This window comes from Microtus pennsylvanicus, chromosome 11 (assembly GCF_037038515.1).
Source record: "Microtus pennsylvanicus isolate mMicPen1 chromosome 11, mMicPen1.hap1, whole genome shotgun sequence".
Taxonomy (NCBI): domain Eukaryota; kingdom Metazoa; phylum Chordata; class Mammalia; order Rodentia; family Cricetidae; genus Microtus; species Microtus pennsylvanicus.
In genome coordinates this window covers 35,239,850-35,264,348 of record NC_134589.1, presented here as the reverse complement: position 1 = coordinate 35,264,348, position 24,499 = coordinate 35,239,850, and the positions used below count along the sequence as shown (strand labels likewise).

Genomic DNA, 24,499 nt, shown 5'->3' with positions numbered 1-24,499 from the left:
TCTGAAATAGAATAAAAGGTTTCTCCCACACAAACATATTCTGCCCTGTTTTATCTTCTATGTACTTATAACTGGTATGTAATGCAAACATGTTGTTGTTGTTTAGTGCTTGTCTCCTCCACAAAATCATAGGCTTAAAAAGAACGGGGATTCTAACATAATCACTTTATGTCTTGTGAATGAGAAGCCCAATCCAAATGTGGATGGGGCCCACAAGGTAGATGGCCTTTGAGGCATGACACTGAAGGCTATCCTCTCGCCTCCATGCACATGAACCCAAATACATCCAATAATGCACCACAAACACACGAGCAAAACCAAACCAACAAAGAAAAATCAAAACCAGAGACTGCTGTGACTGTTCAACAGTTACCATGAAACAGTACTAAGCACAAACAAAGTGCTTGGTAAATATAATATAATAAACAGAATCGAGGCATAGCTCAATAATGGAGTGAATGCACCTCAAATGACAAAATTAGACAGCTGAAAGAAAATCATTAGTTTTCTGTTGACAAACAAGCAGCATGTCTTTTAAATTTCTGAGTATGCAATAACAGGTATACAATAACTTGTTTTTATTGCTGAAAGTCAACTAAACAGCTAAGAAATCTCTCTTCTTGTTACTGTCTTTTATGTTAATTTTTCTGAGACCAGGCCTCTTATGTAGTCTTGTCTATCCTGAAACCCCATATATATATGACGCTAGCCTCCAACTCAAGAGATCCACCTGCCTCTGCTGGGATTAAAAGTGTGCACCACCAGAAGACTCAGCACTCAGTAAAGACTTTACTGTCTTTGAAGAGGGTTAAATCCAAATTTTGGCATCCTATTAGGTCTAACTGCTTTTGATATTTTATCCCCAATAAAAAAGAAGCAAAGTCAAATACCTAAATAACAAAACAAAACAAAAAAACTGATTTCAATCACAAACTTACCATTTTGTTTTGCCCACGGATGCAAGCATGAGCTTTTGACAAGTGCTTCATCAACCTTTCCTCCTGACATATTATCCATGAACTGACGTCCATGTTCTAATGCAAGATAGCAGTCATTGCAACAGTCCCGCTCTTCAACACGTACCCAATTGCTAATTATACCCATTTTGGGAAAAGGATCTTGGTCTGCTGCTCCAAAGGGTGAAAATAAATTAGTGCATTGATCTTGTAGCAGTAATATCAACTCATCAGGCACCTTTTCAGATTCCTTTAGGCCTCCATTAACATTTTCAGCAGAGGTAGCCCTGAGAGCTTCAAAACGTTTTTCTGCTTCTTTGCCACAGTCTGTGTTGCGTCCTATGATATCAAGTTCATCTTCAAGAAATAATCCTGAATTATTTCCAAATTTTCGGTTCATGACAGCACTGAAGCCGCAGGTACACCGATACTGTGCTTCCTGCGTTGGATCTGGAATGTAAACTCCAACATCGGCACCCTTGATATTCATGTTGCAAACACAAATACAGCAACTGTCAAAATTACAGTCTTTAAACAAATTCATAACTGATTCTGAAAGGATGAGGTTTACATAAAGACTGTGTGCTTCAGGGATTGAAGGGACAGTTGCAGGTTCAACAGAATTGAGGGGTCTGCATGTAGATGGGGTGGAAGCTGGTGAATACAAGTCTGAATTCTCATACTTGACTGACCCTTGAGCACTAGCAGGTCCACCAGCTCCACGAGGAGTCCGTGGAGTCCTTGGAGTCCTTGGAGTTGGAAATCTAGGGGTGGATGGAGAAGGAAGAATTCCGGCACCACCATTACTAGGAGGTGCACTGCTCGGAGGCATCCCAAAAGAAGTATGGGTTTGAGGTGTGTATGCAGGGCCATAATCTTGATCCATATTACTTCCATCACTGCTGTCACCAGGGTAAAAAGAGGAACACATACATAAAGGAATACATTAGCAATGTGAAATACAAATAAAAATTCTCCAAACACTTTTCAGCAACACTGAAAATTTCCATATGGCAATCAGTACAAGATAATAGGTATAATGAAGACTTATTTCAGGTTTATTGTGTCCACTATGAAGATTCTTGTAAGCTAACTAGATTTCCGGCTCAGAATTTCTGTCCCTAGCACCCACATCAGGCATCTCACAGCTGCCTATAATTCTAGCACACACATTGTGTATATAAAGTCATGTAAGAACACATGTATAAAATTTTAAGTCTTAAAAAAATTACAAATGAAGTTTGTATACAGTTATCCACATATAGATCACCATACTTATTAATTTTTGATGCTACAAATATTTGTATTTCATTGACTCTGGTAGTTACTGACTGCAAAAAAATATATTCTGACCTCTGAGTTGTGTAAAAGTGGCAACAGTAATTTTAAGATACAACTAAATAATGAAATGTAAAACTTTCTCTGTTAAAAAGTGAAATAAATGCAAAACGGTAGTATACAAATGGAACAACTCAGTCCTGCGGACTAAAAGGTACTTCTAAGTCAAAAAACTGGTGTATGGTTTCAAATTGTTTATCCATCTCTATTTATTTGCTTGTTTGTTTGTTTATTGGCTTTCAGAAGCCTGTGTTCTTTTTCCAGCATACCAGGTACTTCAACAAAAAAAAATGAATAAAACCTGGATTAGTAAGATAGCTCAATGGGTAACAGTGCGTACTGTGCAAGCTGAAGACTTGTGTTCAAATTCCCAGCACCCATGTAAAAAAAAAAAAAAGCTGAGCATGGCTGAGCAAGCTGAAATCCTAGTATCTGGAAGACAAAAAAAGGCAGATTCCAGAAGGTTGCTGGGCAGTCAGCCTAGACAGAACAGCTCAAGTCTCTAGTGAGAACTCGTCTCAAATGAGTAAAGGAGAACTAGATGGCCATGTGGCTCATAGGCATGCACACCTTTCACTGCCACCCCTCTTAACAGACAGACTGACAGACACACACACACCTATACAAGCATTCAGTATTATAATAACATCATCATCATACCCCTCTTTGATGAATGGCATTGAAGAGCCTGAAGAAAGCAAGTCCAATTTCCCAACAGTCCAACTTTGCCGGTAAATACACTCTTCTGGTAATTTGATAGGAGGCAGACAATGGCTTGGTAGAGTTTTTAAAGGTGCAAACATGGAACATCCTACTAGAACTTGACAATTTTCGGGCTTATAGACATAAGAAAAATCCTACAATATAAAGAAAGTGGACTTTCAGTGCCTTATTTTCAAAGGACTATCTTATTTACTCTGTTCTTTAAATGGACAAAAGCATAAATATTTTATTTTATTCTTTAATGTATTTTACATAGTATTCCCATAATTCAATCCTCACATTGGTCATAAAACTAGTAACGACCGTGAAAAGTTTCTTGAACACAGCAATTAATCCTATAAGAAAACAAGGAAGTGCATTACTTTTTTAGAAAAATACTTACTTTAATTTCAGAAGGTTTGGGGCTACAGAATCCCTCCTCAACCTCAATTCTGAACTGTGTTCCTATACTGGAACTATTTCCTTCTAGAACAGTTCCTCCAGGGGCTGTATCCATACTACCATACTCTTTATTATTCATATTCATTGGAGAAAATCCCATAATGTGTTGTTCCAATGATGGTGGTGTAGGATACATCTTGTGAAGATCTGCAGTGCCTACATTTAATAAAACACGCATTTTAACACAGATTAAAAAGAGTTGAATCTGTGTTTAAAGCAAAGAAAATTTTCTAGGGGAGTAAGTTTTCAAACTGAACTACAGCTCAGATCTGTGAAGCTTACTTATGCAAGATAATGGATCCAGACTTCCTGTCTTGGATTCTTTGGAGCTGGCTTTATCATCCAATCCACTTGCTGATTTTTTAGATCCAGGCTATCAAAAAAAAAAAATGTATTAATCTGAAAGCCAATGTAATCACACAGTACTATCATTCATATGTAACTTAAAAGATAAACACTAGTCATCAAAAGTGGTCTTCTGAATCTATGGCAAAGCCAAATACCATACTACATAGTTTACAGATAGATCCATCACCAAATACCACACTACACAGTTTACAGATAGATCCATCACCAAATACCACACTACACAGTTTACAGATAGATCCATCACCAAATACCACACTACACAGTTTACAGATAGATCCATCACCAAATACCACACTACACAGTTTACAGATAGATCCATCACCAAATACCACACTACACAGTTTACAGATAGACCCATCACCAAATACCACACTACACAGTTTACAGATAGATCCATCACCAAATACCACACTACACAGTTTACAGATAGATCCATCACCAAATACCACACTACACAGTTTACAGATAGACCCATCACCAAATACCACACTACACAGTTTACAGATAGATCCATCACCAAATACCATACTACACAGTTTACAGATAGATCCATCACTGGAGATTAATTAAGTCTCGATTAACAGAAATGGGTAGATTCAAAAAACACATAAAAAAGCAAAACTAACCAATAACTTAAGACTGAAAGATAAGAAATTTAAAATAAACTATAATATATATAATTCCTATATAATCAATAACTCCTCTTAATTCTTCGTTATCTTTTAACCTTATTTTAATAAAGTTATTCCTGTAAAAAATATTTTTACATGTAAAACTGAGGACCCTCAGGGAGACTTCCTAACAAAGCAATAAAATCCCTAACAAACCAAGGTTTAGGTCTTTCATTAATTATCACCAATGTTTTTTGGATTTTTGTTTTGTTTTTAAAGATAGGTGGGGCTTATGTAACCTAAACTGCCTTCTTATTCTTATGTAAACAAAGCTACATTCAAAATCCTGATTTTCTTGCCTCCACATCCAAAGGATTACAGGCATGTGCTACACATCCAGACCTTACCAATGTTTTTACAATTAACATTTGTTCCATGTTTTACGTTGAACACTTTGTGAGTAAAGCCCATATACAGACAACTTTTTTTTTAACCTCAGAGAAGTCACAGCTGATGTCTGAATATTGGCAGAGAGAACCTCTGTCTATATAGATCAAAATATTCAAAGCTCTTTTCCCAGTGAACAGTGCCCTAGTGCACACTACAATGGAGGATAGAGTAAAGGTTTATATATAGACATATCTGTCATTACCCATATCTGTAGTACATTTTATAGGACCTGGCAGGATCGACAGCAAAGATAAATGTGCTAGTCAGTTCCTAAGCTACTTTTAAGGAGAATAAAGGAATCCCTTTTATGGTAAAGTAACACTCACTTCATTAACTGCTAAACAACTGGCATTCCAGGAAGTCCCATTTTAAAGTTTTTGTTTTATCTACAACTTTCTCTGAAAACAGGTGTGAAACATTAAGTAGTACCGTTTGTTTTCTCCTTAACTGTTTTTAAGTGTATGTCTTGTACTAAGAGAGGTAATTTCAGAAGCACTGGTATTCCGTACTAAATTTTAAGGTATAAAATTCTAATGTTAATTATTTAAACATTCTCTGATTCAATTCCAGAGTCACTTCTCAAACTACAGGATCAAAGAACAGAAAAAATCATTCTGAGGACTGAAAGGGAAAACAAAAAAAAACAAAAAAAATCTCACATGGCAGAGCTCAATGAAACCCCATCATCTATCTTTCAAACATACAAAAGTAAAAAACCCACATCAATGTCCAGAGGAACAATGTTCAAATGACTCTACCATAAGAGTAAAATAAACCAACTGTGTTATGTTATAAATATTTCCTACTGTTCAGAGTTAAAGCATAGTATTTAAGTGACAAATCACTTCCACACTTGAGCCAATATAAAGTCAATGAAAGCTAATTTAATCCTAATCATTAATAGTCTACTCACTGTTAATTCATCTTCATCAGAATTGAAGAGGTTATCAAGGTCAGTATAAGAGACAGCCAGATCTGAGTCATAAATCAAACTGGTCGATGGAGGACGGGCATGATTAGTAGGACGTGGAGCATCTACATATGACAATCAGAAAAAATATAAACTGAAAACTCAGCTACCAGCCAAGCATACTCTACTTATCTAAGATACATAAAAAACTTAATATGTTATCAAGACAACTATGTAACAAACTGTTCAGTCTCTTATTTTAAAATCTGAGCAATTTTTCTTAGAAATAAAGTTTTAAATAAACAACAGTACTTTCCCCCAAGAAGCTCCAAAAGTTGCATAATCTACGTTGTTAAGCTCTGTACATAAATCATAAAAATATATTTGCTATTTTTATAGTATTAAGCGTGTGATATATGTGTGTGATGTACACGTATCCACAGGTACCTGTGCACACACACATGCATACATGTAGAGGCCAGAGGTTGACACTCAGTATCTGCCTTAGTTGCCTCCTAACTTGTATTTTTAAGTAAGGTCTCTCCCCTGAAACAGGAGATCACTGCTTCAGTGAATTTAGCTATCTAGCTTTCTCTGGGAATTCACTATCTCCTCTCATGCTAGGAATATAGCCAGGCCCTGTCACATCTGCCCAACATTTATGTGGCTACTGAGGATCTCAGCTCTGGTTTTTATGCTTGCATACCAAGCAATTTACAAGCCAAGCCATCTACCCAACACTTATCTTTTCATTTTGAAATAGATATTGATTTGAAGTAAGGTTGTATATAAGCATGTGAATAAAGATGATACAATTATTGAATATCAAATTAATTATGCATGATAAATTATAGGTATCTGATGTAAAACATACTATTTACACCTAATAATGTAGGATTATTATTTGTCTAGAGGCTTGATATCATATTTTTCATTTATTATTATTTCTTATGTGTATAAGAATTAGAGGCTAGAAAGGATGGAGAAGAGAAATAGATAACAAAATAGAACTGGACAGAAAAATAGGTTCTAGTGCTTCACCATCAACTAGGCTAACCTATAATCATACATTTTATGAGAACCTAGGTAAGAGAAGCTTTGCGGTTCCTAACACACTAAATAAAGAAATGGAAACACAAAGTATCCTGATCTGACCGGTGCATATGGTATACATGTAGGGAAAGATATTGTACCACACACATACAAGAATCACGTTTTGTTTTTTAAGAGCATGGACATCTTGACCAGAAATACATGGATTTATCTAGACTCTCTACTCTATGGTCTAATATGTCTTTTTTTCCTTAATGCCAATAAAATACTATTATTATCTGTATATTTTGAAGTCAGGCAATATAACAAACAATTTTTTTGAGACAGGGTTTCTCTGTGTGGCTCTAGCTGTCCCAGGACTCAATATGCAGACCAGGTTAGCCTCAAACACAAGAGATCCATGTGTCTCTGTCTCTGGAATGCTGAAATTAAAGGCATGGGCCACCACTGTCCAACTAATAAATGACGTTTTTATTGAGGAGAGGAGAAATAAAAACCTGTACACTACTTACAAACTCATGAACCTCCTGTGTCAACCTCCTAAGTGTTGGGACGACAGCCATATATTACAAAACCTGATTTAGCACCTTGGTCTTTTTGCTCACTATCACACAGGCTACTCAAGTTCTTCTGAGCCTCAATATGAATTCCAAGACTATCTCTGTGCAACAGGTTACAGGTTAGAATTTGATAAGGACTATTTACCAAAGAAACATGTTACTACCAACACGTAGAACTGTCAGCCACTAAGTTGCCTTATCAAAGACAACCTGCTCCTTCTTTACATGGACTTGATTCCTTATTCTCATATTTGTTATTCTCAAAATTCTTTTTTGAAAATTGCCTTCAAAAGCTGGGCGATGGTGGCGCACGCCTTTAATCCCAGCACTCGGGAGGCAGAGGCAGGCGGATCTCTGTTGAGTTCGAGACCAGCCTGGTCTACAAGAGCTAGTTTCAGGACAGGCTCCAAAACCACAGAGAAACCCTGTCTCGAAAAAAACAAAAAGAAAAAAAAGAAAAAATACCAAAAGATAAATTGTGCCTACTCAAAAGTTTAACGTATATTATTCAGATTAAGGTTAATAGTATATTTAAAACTTTGTAATTACTAAGAAAACCAATTTCATTACCAAAAGAAAAAAGTAATTGCAGAAGTGATACATATTAAACACCTTGACTTAGCACTCTAAAATGTCAGAAAGCAACGAACTGTAGATCATTCATACATATATGTACACACAAACACACTAAATTACATCTACATATATGGCATGCAGGTCACATACTTTCAAAGAACTCTTGACTACTGTATCTCTATTATCTACAGCATAAAAATATATGGAACTGCCTGGAGGTGGTAATACATGTCTTTAATCCTAGCCTTTAAGAGTCAAAAGCAAGCATATCTTGAGTTCTAGGCCAGTCTGGTCTACAGAGTGATTTCCAGGACAGCCAGGGCTGTTACACAGAGAACCCCTGTGTAACAAGGAAAAGCAAAACAAAAAACTATAAATCTAACCATCCCAAATAATCCAACAGAGTCTCAGCAGCCTAGGTAGTAGGTGTCTTTACCCACTGAGCATCTCACCAGGCCCAGATGAGTATTTTCATTACCTATATTTCAAATCAGCACTGGAGTGAATGCAAAAGTCACGATTAGAAAAAAAGTTTTACCTTGCTTAGAGGGACTAAATAATGACATAGCATCTTCTTCATGTGATAACACTGTAACAGTAGATGTCCCATCTTCCACCTGAAAATAATATATATTATTAATATAATATTAGGCTATACTATATATTTTACCAACAAAAAAATCTAATGATTCTTAAAGTAGCTATGTGTCAAGCATTCTCTTATACACATTATATACATTAACACTAATTTTTTTGTTGCTTTGGAGTCAGGGAGTTACTTTTGAAACAATCATTGATGTATATCAGATTGGCCTTATATTTGCCATCTTCCTGCCTCAGTTTCCCATGTACTAGACTAGAAAGCAATACATTACTACACTTGGCTTGTCACTCTTTTCTACTGTTTAGTTTGGTTTGGGTTTTTCATTTGTTTTCAGACAGGATCTCACTATGTGGTCCTGGCTGGCCAGAAACTTGCCATGTAGGCCAGGATGGTCTCAGATTTGGAGAGATCCTTCTGCCTCAGTCTCTTGACTATTAAGACTAAAAGCGTATGCCAACAAACTCAACTATAAATAATACTACAGTAAACAATCAGTGTGTTCATCTTACAGATATATTTAATTCACAGGGATGCTACGGAATCTGTCCCAAGAATCATGCCTGAGAGTGGCAGCAGGAATTTAGACATACTATAAATTTCCCAAGTCTGCTAACTTTGAATTGTGGGTATACCCTTCCCAGATATTACTTGATTTCATATTTATAAAAGGACAAAACTTATCAGGCACATAGTACAGCTAAGTAAAACTCTGTGAGATTAACTGTTTTATAGTAAACATTATTGGGCCATTTAAAAAATTTAATTCTCAATGTTTATATTTAATATTAACTACAAGATCCTATCTGATAGTTATTTTTACCTAACAGATCGTTTAGTATGTAATCTAAAACTTTAATCACACGCATATTTTAGTTACATTTAATTGTATGTGTGTGCCACATGTGTGTATGCCACACCGTAAGTGTAGAGCTCAAAGAACAACATGATGATGTCTATTTCCATCATGTAGGACCCAGGGACTGAATTCAGATTCTCAGGCGAGGTAATAGGCATCTTGACCTACTGAGCCATCTCTCCAGCCACAGTTGAGAATTTTCCTTACTATAAAGTTTTTGCTTTTAAGAAGAAGGTAATTTTCCTAAATCACATATTCAAAAATACCCTCCATTTATTTAACCTAGTATCAAAATAGTGTCCCTAAATATTCTAATTCTGATCAAAGTTAATATACTCTGTATCCAATTTGAAAATGCAACAACAAACAAATCTTTTCATCATCAGAAACTAACCAAAAGTGTATCATATCCCTGATTTACTTATGGTAGTACACACATATCTACATAAAGATGACTCATCTTTCTATTCTAAAAGAAAAATGAGTGGGGACAGGGATACAGCTCAGTGATAAGAGTGCTTGCCTAGCATGCATGAAGCCCTAGGTTCAGAAACCAGCACCACCAAAAAGGAATGTAGCACCTTGTGTCCATAAGTGCACGACAGTATGCACATGGTAGGATAGGATCTCTCCTACTCACCTTGTGTTTCTTCCCAGTTTCTCTCTCACTATTTTGTCTATCTTTTTTATCAGTAAAAATGAATTCTTCATCTCCTTCAACAAATGCATATGGATCAATTTTAGGTTCTTGTTCTACATCAGATGCTATTGCTGAAAGATACTGATTTTTAATTTGATATTGCTGTACTATTTCATCAGAAACTTTTAAAGGTTTCTTACACTGCACCATTAACCTGCACAAAATTAGAAAAATTAGAAAATCAATATGTTATCCAAAACAGCATTTGAAAATTCTAAAACAACTATTATAAAGCTTTTAGAATTACTTGCATTTACCCTACATTTTCTAATTTTATAAATGAAAATAAGGTCATGTAATTATTTCAATTTTAACAACAGAGCAATGGAACTAAACTCCAAGTGACTTGTTCAAAGCCTGATACAGTGAAGGATTCGTAAATATAAAAAAGGGACAAGATACTTTCATATAATTTGTACAAGAAAAGTAATTATCCTTTTTTATTGCCATGAATAAATACATCTTAAATTTGAAGTTTTAAAGGCCTTGTCCATTAATAATGAGGTCAACAAAGAAAATAAAAGCACTAGGCCAAACACTCAGTTTTCCTCCAGCTGCACTGGAAGATCAATCTGTATATGATTAGTCTCCTGGTTCAACGCTGTAACTACAAAGAATGCATGTTTCCACTACCATTCTAGAAAAACAATAAAAGCATACAAAATAAGAAAAGACAGCAGAGAAACTCAAAAGACAAAGAAGCAGAAACTAACAAATCAAAGAAATCTAAGCCTTAGATTTTACAGTTAAGAGAGTGCAGCTACAAGATGCACGACATCTCTAAAGATGCAAACTCTTTAAAGTATATATTCCAGACCAGTGTGTGTGAATACAAAATCACTGACATGAAAATAAGGCACTTTAAGACTTCCAATTTCCTGTTCTCTAAGGTTTACAAACCTCAAGTCCTCAAGCTGTCAGAAAAATGGCATCCATTTCTGCAAAACTACTTCATTCTGAGTCCATCACCAAATTCTAAGCTTCATCTGCTTCTACTCCACGTCCCCTCTCATCTTACCTCCCTGTCCAGGGTCATCCTTAAAGCTCCTTACATAGGACAGACACAGTCCTGACTGCTCCCTTGTCTGCAACATTTGTCAGTTTGTTCCCTTGACTTCCTTCAATTCTGTGGAAATGTCACCTTCTCTGAACCTTATAATGACCACTGTATTTAAAATTGCATTATGCTACTAATGCTTCTGGCCCTGCTCTGTACCCAGTCCCTCCGGTGGCACTTCTCTTCCAGCATATTATATAATTCATCACACCTTCATAACTATCATTCTCATTGGAATAAAAGCCCCACCACATCTGTGATCTTTTTTTGCACACTAAATCATCTCTAATACTGAGTGTCAAGAAACAAGACAGGTAGTTAAACATTTGATAATAAACGAAAAGTAAAAAACAGACAAAAACTAGTTGGCATTAATAATCCTAAAATAGAGCCAGGCGGTGGTGGCGCACGCCTTTAATCCCAGCACTTGGGAGGCAGAGGCAGGCGGATCTCTGTGAGTTCGAGACCAGCCTGGTCTACAAGAGCTAGTCCCAGGACAGGCTCCAAAACCACAGAGAAACCCTGTCTCGAAAAACCAAAAACCAAACAAACAAAAAAAAATAATCCTAAAATAGAATATCCTGTACTGTAAAATAAGCCATTCTTTATACATTAGAAAGCATTGACCCAGGCATGATTACGCAGGAAATCCTAGCACTCAGGTGCAGCTAAGCTACAAAATGAGATTCCATCTCAATATGCACCTCAACACACACAAAAGGAAAACAAGTACGGATGCCACTGGTTATCCGTTCTGAAAGAGCAGTAAGTTATTACCCAGACTATAAAATAACATCAAACCTCAATATATTAATGCCCAACACTAGCTCTACTTGGTTCCTTACAGAGTGAAACAGAGGCCATCAAAATAAAATCCAATATTTGCTAAATGTTTTAGCAGATGCTCAAGTATATACTAAAGCATATACTAAACACATACTAGACTAATCCCCAGAGCTAACATTCCAAGCTTCCTAGAAACAAACTAGTCACAAATATCAATGGATATATTACTTACTCATTAGAATAGTTCTTTCTATAAACTTATGAGATTTTTTTCTAAAAAAATAACTCCACCTTATCACATCAAATCTTGAATAACTTGGGCTGAAAACAATACACTAATATGAATATTTGTAATACAGTACTTTTCTGTTATGCTTTTTTACTAAAAATAACCTTCTATGAAAGGATATAGGGGCAGTCTCTAAGTGATTAGAATTATGTGGCCAACAAATAGTTTGCCATGGCAAAAATAGAGATGAAAAAATTAACACTAAACTATTTATCTTCCAACACCTATTTAAATGGTAAAGTATTAAACTCCCCAACATCTAGACTAAGTGACACTACAAATCTCTGAAGGTGAATAAATCATCTCTTTCATATTAAGCCACCTTCTGGCAGAAGCATAAAAACTGCCCAAATTGTTTAACACATAATAATTAAACTAGTGTGCAGTTAAACATTATTAAAAGGATGAACCTACTGCACAGAGTTCTATTAAAAATTAAAAAAAGAGTAAACCAAGTATGCTGTCAAAAGGTAACTTTTGTTCTTTTATTGAAGTGATCTTGGGGACACTGGCATATGCAAAGATGTTATATGTAGTCATTAATATCAAGTCACAATAAAGTTAATATATAAAATGACACTGTACATTAGTCTATATTAAAATCTTAATAAAAGTATAACTTCTAAAGGACCAGATTCAAACAAATTATCATGTCTCTATCCAAATAGATAGTATACAGAAGCTTTTATGAAAATAAATAACATCTATCCTTTCCTAACTTTCACATGTTGCTAAACACAAGCTGGAAGATCAGGTATCTATAGTAATAACAGGCAGCACTGAAAAGCCCAAACTACAAAATAAATTGCCTTTATAGTTTTCATTAATTGCAACTCCTTCCTTTTACTAAGAAAACAGCACACTCTTTTGATATATACTCACATAAAACCTAGCATATACTTTTATGCTTTATTCAAAAGAATTCATCCAGACAAGGTTTGACAATATGCATTGACAATTATAGAAGAAAAGCTATAGAAGGAAATGTTAAAAACAGAAAAACTGAATTATCTCTAAATCCTCCCACTTTCTTTAACTGGTACTATCCCGAGTACCATCTCCATATTCAGAAGCAATCCTCGAGCTGTCAAAAGTATGACTTTATTGCATTAAAAAAACAAGCAAACAGAATTCTTAAAAGATTTGAGTACAGTCAAATCAAAACAAGTTTATTTCATCAGAGGCTTCTTTCTATGAAACAAAGACATTCAAAACTACCTTTCAGAGATCAAATAATGAACTTTGTAACTATATACATACAGTAAATATCTGGTGGTTCTAATATAACATAGGAGTTCTACTGATGAATATAACTAAGACATTCTAATGTATCCTAACTATGAAACAAAATGTAAAGAGCTAGGTTCAAGTGGTTTTCTTTCCTCGGTGTTCAGAAACAGCATCTAAATAAAAAGCAGGTTGTTTAAAGCCTCCACAAATTCCATTAAAACATGCTAAACCCTTGAAAGAATATTAAAACAACCATGTTTCTTGGCAGGAATTTTCCTATTTTTAAAACTTTTTTGGGGCGGCGGCGGAGGGGGGGGGGAGTGGCACACGCCTTTAATCCCATCACTGGGAGGCAGAGGCAGAGGCAGAGGCAGAGGTTTGAGACAAGTCAGGTCTACAGAGTGAGTTAGTTCCAGGACAGCCAGAGCAATGCAGAGGAACCCTGTCTTGAAACAACAAACACAAAAAAATAAATCTTTTTTGTTAGTCTGTTTTAAGACAGGCCTTTCTATGTAGCTCTGGCTGTCCTGGAACTTCCATGTAGACAGGATTGGCACTCTATAACTCAAGTGCTAGGATTAAGGTGTGCACCTTAATTTTACTTTTCAATCCGTAGGCAGATGTGGTAGAGCACGTGTGAACTACTAGCACTTAGGAGACAAAAGGCAACCAGGTTCAAAAACAACAAACTCTCCTAGTCTCAAAAAAACTAAACTATTTAAACCCACACCATTTAAAAGATTGTTGGCCTCTATCTTAAAACAGATTCTACCATAACTAACAAAATAAAAATAACGAGGAAGACGATAGAGATATTTGCCACAAGTATGTACTTTGCATATGGGATATGCTATACTGCATCCCCAACTGTCCCTTCCTCCTAGCAAATTCTCACAGACTAGAGAAGGAATCATATTTTATACAGCTCATGAAAAAGTTTTCATTAACTAGTACACATAAAAGTCTAAGAATAGTTTTACTGAGCAATGATGAACTATACTCCTCTGTACTAGTTAGGCAGCCAGAACAATTAAAACTGTAGAATATCAGGGCTTGAGCAACAGCTCAGCTGTTAAGAGCACTGGCTCTCCTCCCAGAGGACACAGATTTAATCCCCACAAGACATCTCACAATCATCTGTAACTCCAGTACCAGACAGAACTGATACCCAATTAAAACAAAACAACACCATAGTATATAAAGAGAAATGCTTCTCTCACTTATTCATTTTTCTTTCTTTTTTTTTGGGGGGGGGGTGGCATCTCATGGAACCAAGATTAGGCTCTAATTGCCTACGTACTCAAGGATGACCAACAACCACCTCCTTCCTAAGTGTTAAGATTATACATGTAAACCAGGCTGTGGTGGCACATGCCTTTAATCCCAACATTCAGGAGACAGAGACAGGTGGATCTCTGTGAGCTCAATGCTAGCCTGGTCTATGGAGTGAGTTCCAGGACAGACTCCAGAGCTACAGAAAACCATGTGGCAAAAAAGAAAAAATTATGCACCACTACAACTGACTTTTTCAGTACAGTACTGGGGATTGAGCCCAGCTTCATGCATGCTAAGTACCAACTGAGCTCATCCACAGACGTCATTTATCCACTCATGCGGCACAGTACCATACTTGAAGCACCAACAGTGTAAAACATTTCTTTATACCAAATGGAAAACAGAAGCTCTAAGCTTCTCCTCTAACTGATAATTATCCATGAAGGCAAAGACCTATAAAAGGCAACACACATAAAGAAATTCTTCAGATGCATTCCTGCCCTGTGCCACCTATACCTCACTGATTTACTAACAGCTTAAGACACATGTACAAATTGCTGGATTTCAAACTGAAATCATATTTCTGTAGTGTCCATGTCTTATATGCATAACTAAGTCATCAGGGTCAGAAGGGCAGATGAACAGTATGCCAATCCCTCTCCTTCAGGGAAACAGGTACTGTTCATATCATCCAATTAGTGACCAAACCACAATGCATAAGATCCTGTATTTATGCATATACCTCAGATCTAAAGTTTATATTTAGAGATTCTCTATGACCATATACAGATTCCCTTTCCTTTATAAGGACATGCTGTTATTTTTTAGCAATACCTTAACAATTTACCAAGATCTTACTTAAGTTTATCAGTTGTTATTTCAAGGCACTTCTATTTTGAAAAATCACTTTATAACATCCATATTTCTTCCCATTCTTGCTGTTTCTAACTTCCTAACGAAGACAAATAATTTGCAGTCTGAGATGTTTAAAACATGTCCAAACTGCATGCCTTTATTCCCAGCACTTGGGAGACGGAGGGATCACTAAGTTCAAGGCCAGCCTGATCTACAGAGCAAGTTCCAGTACAGCCAGGGATACACAGACAAACCCTGATTCAAAAAAGAAGAAAGAAAAGAAAGAATGAAATCGTTTAAACTGATCTACTTTCCAAATACAACAACCAAAAAAGGAAAGGGGAGGGCAGCTTGTTGGCTGGCAAGTTCATGTGAGGATGCCAGGTATCTGCTTTATCACTCTCTCTACCTTGTTCCCTTGAAAAAGAATCTCCCACTCAACCTGGAGCTAGGCTGGTAGCCAGCAAGCCCCAGCAATCTTCCTATCTCTGCCTCTAAAAGCTATGGGGTTATACGTGGGCACATAGCCACAGACCCTGGCTTTCTAATATCAGTGCTGGGAACCTAAAATTAAGACCTGCTTGTGACATAAGTGTTCTTATTCACTGAGCCAACTCCCTATATATACCCTATTTAAAAAAAAATCTCTAAATAGGCATGTTGGCACACACCTTTAATCCTAGTACTTGGGAGGCAGAGGCAGAAAAATCTCTCTGAGCCCAAGGTTAAGTCTGGTCTACAGAACAAATCCCAGGACAGCTAAAACTATAAAGAGAGCCGGGCGGTGGTGGCGCACGCCTTTAATCCCAGCACTCGGGAGGCAGAGGCAGGCAGATCTCTGTGAGTTCGAGGCCAGCCTGGTCTACAAGAGCTAGTTCCAGGACAGGAACCAAAAATCTACGGAGAAACCCTGTCATGAAAAAAAAAACTATAAAGAGAAACCCTGTCTCAAGAAACCAAATAAATACATAAATTGGGGGAGGGGGGATTTCTGATGTTCCTACAAAAAAACATTATTAAAGGGCAAGGCATGTAACCTAAGCTGTTAGTCCCAGCACTCTCAGAGGCAGAGGCAGGCAGATGCCTGTGAGTTCAGGAAAAACCTGGTCTACATAGTGAGTTCCAGGCCAGCCGGCCAGAGCTACATGGTGGAGAATCTGTCTCAACATCATTCGCATTAAAAAAAAAAAAAAAGATTTGAGATGCCATCAAAAAACATAATAGTGGCCAGGCGGTGGTGGTGCACGCCTTTAATCCCAGCACTCGGGAGGCAGAGGCAGGCGGATCTCTGGGAGTTCGAGGCCAGCCTGGTCTAGTTCCAGGACAGGAACCAAAGCTACGGAGAAGCCCTGTCTCAAAAACAAAAAACAAAAAAAAAAAAAAACCCAAACAAACAAAAAAAACAAAACAACATAATAGTGAATCATAAACTTATTTCAAAAAGGAGCGCCCTCTGTCTCTAACTAGACTTAGCACTTTCTACAATGAGATAGTGCTCTTCTGAAAAGTATAAATACCAGGTACTATATTTCAGGACCTTAGGACTATATTTCAGAGCAATACCAGCTACCAAGTCAGATATCCACAATTCTAAAGAAACTAATGAAGAATCATTTGGCCCATGTAAGTTAGTGACAGAGCGGTCAAATGTTTGTTCAAAGCTACATTATCAATATAGCTTATGTCAATTATAACTGGATATACATTAAGTTGTATAGACTTTACGCTTGGTTAATATTGATATACGATGTTTCCATTTTTATGCAAGATTTTTATAATAAAAGATTTTTTAAGGCACATTAAAACATGACAGGTTTGATATGTTATTTTTTTGTTGTGGAATACTACCATGTACACTTAAAAGCTCCTTAGCAGCATCTCTGGCCTCAGCTACCAGAGGTCAGAAACACTCCTTTAGCTATAACAACTAAAAGTGAACACTGGCAAATGTCACCTGAGGATGGAACTAGAATGACTGCCATTCCAGTAATTCTAGGTAAAAGGAAAGAACTACAGGGCGACAAACATTAATCTCTTGCTCTTACTTCCAACCTATCAAACGCAGAACTATTATATATCCCATAAAAGATTCTGATTTAACATAGAAACAGAGCCTTAGTTAACCTTAAGTGATATCTACCAATATGCTACAAAAACAAGGCTCAGAACTAAAGGGGAATTCTGATAAAATACAAACTTTACTATCTGGTGTAACAACAAAAAGGATGACATACAATTCCACAAAATAAAAATTTAAATTTGTTTAAATAAAATCAAGAGTAAACCTTTCTTCAATTTTCCCCCCTTATCTATGGTTGAGGGAAAGGGAGACCAGGAATTGGTAGAAGTAGAAACAAGTCATGTCCTATACAATCACGACCTAGCACCATTCTACTCTGCATGCTGGTTTTCTACATTATTCTTCTTCTCCTTTGTATTCAATGAGAAAAATGTCAAGTAATTGTGTAATAGATTTTGAGGTTAAATGTTATAAGCTTAAGCAGTCAAGACATATATTTAAAGCTATGGCTAGAATTCTTAGATCTTATGAATATAAATAATGTATCCATAAAAAACACATTCCTAAATTTTCTAATATAAAAAATACTCATATCGCCACATTTCTACAATAAGTAAGAAAATCCAACTTGGAAAGAACAAGGTGCTCTAGACACACTGTCATTTGATTCATCCAAACATGTGCATTCTACAATGTGCACAGGATTACTCCAGGTGTGCATCTACCTGTACACCTTGTGCTTGTGTTAACAGAGGCACAGCAGCAAAAAGTCCTTGCCCTTGTAGAGCTTACATTCTAGCAGAGAAAAGACTCCATTAATAAATACATAATTTCAGATATGGAAATGTACAAGTAACAAATTTAAAAAAAACAATATAGGAGAGGCAGTGATTTGGAAGAGTAAAATCAAGCCATAATTTGGATAGAATAATCAGAAAAATTCCCTTCAACTTTCAAGGAACACCATATGATGAGGAGTAAATGGCCCTCTGCTCCCTCTGATATAGTATGAATGACCACAAAGCATGAGTTTGACTTTTTTTTTTCTTAAGGAAGATGTGGCCAAATCAGAAAGCAAATAGATGACAGGGTAAACTTTCTTAGCAATCAAGGAAATGCAAACTTGAGACTCTTATCTCACTCTTATCAAAATGGCTACCTTAAAAAAAAAGCAACAAATGCAACAAATGCAGGCAAGGATATGAGGAAATGAAGGCTTATTCAATTCCGGTACAACCATGTATATCTATATGTATATAGATATACATATACAGTATATATACTGTACAGCAGTATAGAGGCTCCTATGAAAAAAATCAGTATAGAAGTTCCTCAAAAAGACAAACAAAAACTAAAGTGACCACATGATCCAAAGATACTTAAGTATACTGGATCATTCCTACACAACAGCCAGTAAATGATACCAGTTTACATGTCCATCAATGGATAAAGTATGGTACATAGCTGGGCATGGTGGTACCCATCTTTAATCTCAGCACTTGGGAGGCAGAGGCTCACAGAGGCACACAGATCTCTCTGAATTCAGGACCAGTGAGGAGAGCCAGGGTAACACAGAAAAACCCTATCTTGAACACAAAAACAGGATATTATCCAAAGAAAGAGAGCCAGTTACAGAGAAGAGTGGGCACAGAAAAGGACAGTGGAGAGAGGAACAAACAACAAAATATAATGACATAGTTGATGAAGATGGCATAATGAAACCCATTCCTTTGTATTTAACTTTTTAAAAAGACTATACTTTCAGGCATCATGTCTACAGCTGATTTGCTAAAGAAGTTTCTCCAACTGTGTAGAGCACCCAAAACACAAGAAAGAAACAGAGTATTCTCTCTCAAGCATGAAGATGGCTCTGGTGTTGCTACACTCCCCCACCTCCCCAGCCCTGCTACTGTTACAGAGGAACTGTGTTCAATTGCCAGTACCCATATGGAGGTTCACAACCTTAGGATCCAATGGCTACTAAAGGGTACTAGGAATGCATGTGCTGGAAGTTAAAATGTCCCATGCACATAAAGCAAAACAAACTTAAAAAAAAAAAAAACCAAAAAGCCAAAGACTGGGGCTATTGCTCAGTGACAGACAGCTTGCCTAGCATTCACACAGCACTGGATTTGATGTCCAGCACTGCAGGCAAACAAAAAAGGATGTGTGCTATCTTCAGTAATTAATAAAATCTAACACATCATATAAACCGGGAGATGGTAGCGCACACCTTTAATTCCAACACTTAGGAGGGAGAGGCAGGCAGATCTCTGTGAGTTTGAGGCCAGCCTGGAGTACAAGAGATAGTTCTAGGATAGGCTCCAAAGCTATAGAGAAACTGTCATGAAAAAATGAGAGAGAGAGAGAGAGAGAGAGAGAGAGAGAGAGAGAGAGAGAGAGAGAGAGAGATTATATAATAGAGGGTTAGGGAGATAGCCAATGAAGAACACTAGCTGCTCTTCCAAAGAACCGGGGTTCAAATCCCAGCACCCACATCACATGGCAGTTCACAATTGTCAATAACTTCAGTCCCAAGGAATGCAACATCCTAGTCTGTGTTCTAAGATCATCAGGTACACACATGGTGCACAGACATACATGCGGACAAAACAACAATACACATAAAAATAAATTTAACAAAGGAATATGAAGGTGTTTTGGTGGTTGAGTCATACCACTGAAAAAATTACACATTAAAATAGTTGGATAGGCTAGGAACATATTCCAAGCAATATAAAAAGTAAGAAAAGTCCCAAAAGAAAGCCAGCTATATTCTGTCCAAAATAAGCCATATATAAAGTGAACAAAAAGACAGACTAGATGTAGAAAGATATCTATAGTGCATTTAATAGTACAGGGTTAGTACCAAAAATATGGAAAGAATAAATAAAAAAGGAAAGGAGACCCTTAAAATTTAGAAAGGTTATTCACAGAGGAACATTAACTATTCAATGAACATTTTAAATGTTTAATCTGACCAGAAATCTACAAACATGTGTTTAGATAAAGCCTTGCCATTCTTCATGCAGTCAAAATAGTCTTATATTGCCAAGGGGATAAAAATGAAAATCAACATGGTTTTCATGGTCTATTGGCTCCTAATGGTATAAACCGTAGGCCAGCTGTTTGAAGAACAATCTGGCTCTAACCTTTTCACTGAAAATGGAATCATCTGAAGGTCTGGCAATTCCTCTTCAGATATGTTTACTAAAGAAATCCGTAAACAAGGAAGTATGCACCCACCTCCCCAATTTGCTACCTACTCTACTGCTATAAAAAACAGACAAGATGATGTCTATCTAAAAGAGGAGACAAACTACAGCACATCCACAAATAACACACGATCACAAAGCAATGATATGAATTAACTAAACCATAAGGCATGCATAGACACAGGAAGTGCCAAGCTCAGGAGAGTGGAAGGAGTAACAGGAGAGCGGATGAATCTAGTCACAGGCAAAATCCTTTAGCTGGGTGAGATACTGAAGCTTTTACACATTACTTTCTCCAGTTATTTGTGGCTAAACGGTTTCATAATAGAGTGCTTCCTTCAGAGATAAACAAACTAAAGAAATTATTCAAATTTAGTACTCGGAATATCTATTTTACTAAATCTTAACCCTGTAAAATCGTAGAGTCATAGCATTAAGAAGTTACAACACCTTTTACTCTTAACTTATAGTAGTGACTATTGAAAAATATACATACTCTGTAACTGATGTTACACTTTCCTGTCCAAAAGGTCCAACTGGATCATCCTTGAATTTATCATTTGGAAGCTGAGGTGGTAAAAACTCTACATCTTTTTTCTTTGGGACTTTGTAATACTTCCAGGCTACATTAGCTTCATCTTCTTCCAAGTTTACTGCTGTACCAACATACACAGTAGGTTCTACAGCTTCCTGAAATGGAGGTGGAAAAGACTGGGACAAACTGTCTATTCTATCTTCCATTGGTTTGGTAGGAACCAAGGGATCCGGTGTTGGCATTTGATAAAAATGTTGACTCTGGGGAGTTGAAGGTGTTTTAGTCACTCCTTCATCAACCACATCACACGGATGAGGACTAAGTGGGGGAGGCTGAGGAGAATTTGCCAGTTCAGTCCCATGCATCTGCGGGGTCTTTGCTATGTCATTAGTACGGATGTTTGAGAATCTCACTTGACTGTCTGCAGCAGAGACCACAAGTCTTTGGCTGGCTGAGTCTGTGTCCATGCCAATAGCATCACTAATAGATACACGATGGTGAAAAGGAGTCAAGGGGCGTTTTTGTGGCTTTTCGCTCTTTTCTTGCTTCTCATTGGTCTTGTGCTTAGGAAGTACTTGTTGTTGCTGCCCTAAAGATGGTGCCTGTCCTTGTTGCCCAGTATTTCTTGTTTTGAGACTTTTATGCCTGAAAAGTTAAAAGATAGGTTTAGTTATTTACTTTAAAGTACAACTATTATACAAAGTATGCAAAGATTGTGAAATACTTGAGATCTTGTTTTTCATACACAATTCTAATAGAATGATTTGAATTTAAGAAACTTGTTCAGTGATCTAACGCATAAAAACATACAGAACATAAAAGCTAATTTGCCGGACTGGAGAAATGACATGGTGGTTAAGAGCACTGACTCTTGCAGAAGCCTCGGGTTCAATTCACAACACCTACATGGTGGCTCACAACCATATTTATCTCCAGTTCCAAGGAATCCGCTGACAACAGGCACATATATATGAGACACATCTGTATATGTAATCAAAGCATTCGTGTACATAAAATACAACTTCTAAAAAATTTTTTAAGTCAACTCACTTATATTCACTTAATAGCTCTCTGATCAAATAACTAATTATTAGTCTATATCATTTTATTATCTTAGCATCTCAATAAACACAAAAATCTAGTTAAAATAAAAAGTATAAAGTTTGCAATTTCTTCATTTGTAAATATACCTGGTATTTTAGAGTCGGTAACTGTTAAGAATGGCTTGCCCAAAACTTAGCCATTAACTATAATACAGCAGTAACTGATTAGACTAGAAAGGGCTAGAACTGACTTGACAGATGGATCTACTTATGTTCTCTCAAGATTTGGATACAGAAGGAAGGGATCACTAGATTAGGAAAAAAAAAAGAAATGCTTAAAATAACCTTTTCTTTACACATGTAACAGTTCTGAACTGAAAACAGAGGACTCGGGTTCAAATCACAATAGCCATTGGTGGTTCCCAACCAGTTTAACTCCAGTTCCAAACAATCTAATGTCTTTTACTGATCTCTACCGGGACCAGGTACACATACAGTGCACAGGCAAAACACTCAGGCACATAAAAACCCATCTTTTAAAAAATTTTAAGTCCTGGACTTAAAATATCCCTTAAAATCTAGTAATTTTGTTGGATCTAATATCTCTTTCAAAATGAGGCTTCCAATTTCACAATACTGACATACACTATTTTTTTATTCTATTTCTTTTTACACTAAGAAATTATCTCGCAAGGCAATTGAGTATGGGATCTTAAATTCAATATTCATGAAGTTTTAATTCTGGGGACCCTATTTGTTAGTTAAATCAGAGATACCCAGAAAGAACAAAACAACAGTAGCACAGGTCTGTGAGAGCCTGCCCACCTAAGTCAACCCTGGAGATCCACACATGCTGCTTCATCTCCACATGTTCACTGCTGCATGTGCATGCCCAACCCAATACACAAATGTAACAAATCATAATTCTAAAAAACTGACAAGTATTTTTTTCAAAGAAATTTCTTTTCCCCTTGATTTTTTTTTTTTTTTTTTTTTTGAGACAGGGTTTCTCTGCGTATCTTTGGCTGTCCTGGAACTCTCTAGTCCAGGCTGGCCTTAAACTCTCAGAGATCCACCTGCCTATGCCTCCCAAGTGCTGAGATTAAAGGCATGAGCCACCATGGCTGGTTCAAAGAAATTTCTGACAAAGGAACATTCTGCAACATTCATTCCTACAGAGCCTGGGACATCACAGGAAAAAACATGACCTATAACCAAAGGATAGAAAGAAACCAAATCCCCATTACCCAAACAAATGCCAAAATCAAAAACACTATATGAAAATCATACACCAATATTCTTCATTAAGAGGAGCAAATTAACAATTCAACTCAGCAAAGTTTAAAACAATCAATACAACCAAATGGAGTTTATCCTAGCTAAAATTTTAGATATGAGATTAAAAAAAAATCTACAGTATTCATTAAATTAAGAGAGTAAGTGAGAAAACAAAAGAATACTAACTCCAATCATTACTACTAATACTTAACTAAAAATGTATCTAGTACAAGGGAAGAAAAGAAATCAAAGATCTCAAAAGAAAACTATATTTGCAATTTATAGTGAGAAAACAAAAGAACAATACTAACTCCAATCATTACTACTAATACTTAACTAAAAATGTATGTAGTACAAGGGAAGAAAAGAAATCAAAGATCTCAAAAGAAGAAATCTATATTTGCAATTTATAGTTAGGAAATTCAGTGCAAAGGTCAAAGTATCAATCTGTAGTCAAACTTAAACTGTTTTGAGGGAAGATGGGGGCTCTCTCTCTATGCAATACTGGCTGTCCTGAAACTGTCTATAAGCTAGCAAGCTAGCCTCTACCTTCTGAGTACTGGGATTAAAAGCATGGGCCACTCCAACTGGCTACACTTAAACATTCTTAGAAGACAGATAACCAGACCCTCTATCTCTTCTGGTGTGATATATTACAAAGCAATTTTCTATGAAGCACTCATGCTAAAAATGTTGAATATAATTAAAGCTCTAAAGTAAGTTTCTACTACAATGATAAAAATGTCCTGTATATGGCTCTTAAGAATTT

General features: G+C 36.5%; 1 protein-coding gene and 1 pseudogene across 1 annotated transcript in view; one reads left to right on the top strand and one right to left on the bottom strand.

Moving 5' to 3' along the window:
- Nucleotides 1–24,499, bottom strand: part of Med13 (mediator complex subunit 13) — a 94,159-nt gene that overhangs the window by 33,867 nt on the left and 35,793 nt on the right. Inside the window, exons 9-16 of the mRNA XM_075991224.1 lie at nt 21,371–22,054; nt 10,088–10,301; nt 8,526–8,604; nt 5,802–5,923; nt 3,741–3,831; nt 3,400–3,614; nt 2,955–3,151; nt 939–1,855 (exon numbers count right to left, since the gene is read on the bottom strand). Coding sequence (XP_075847339.1) covers nt 939–1,855; nt 2,955–3,151; nt 3,400–3,614; nt 3,741–3,831; nt 5,802–5,923; nt 8,526–8,604; nt 10,088–10,301; nt 21,371–22,054 — 2,519 coding nt within the window. The remainder of the gene's footprint in view (nt 1–938; nt 1,856–2,954; nt 3,152–3,399; nt 3,615–3,740; nt 3,832–5,801; nt 5,924–8,525; nt 8,605–10,087; nt 10,302–21,370; nt 22,055–24,499) is intronic.
- Nucleotides 19,409–19,589, top strand: LOC142832107 (small nucleolar RNA U3; annotated as a pseudogene).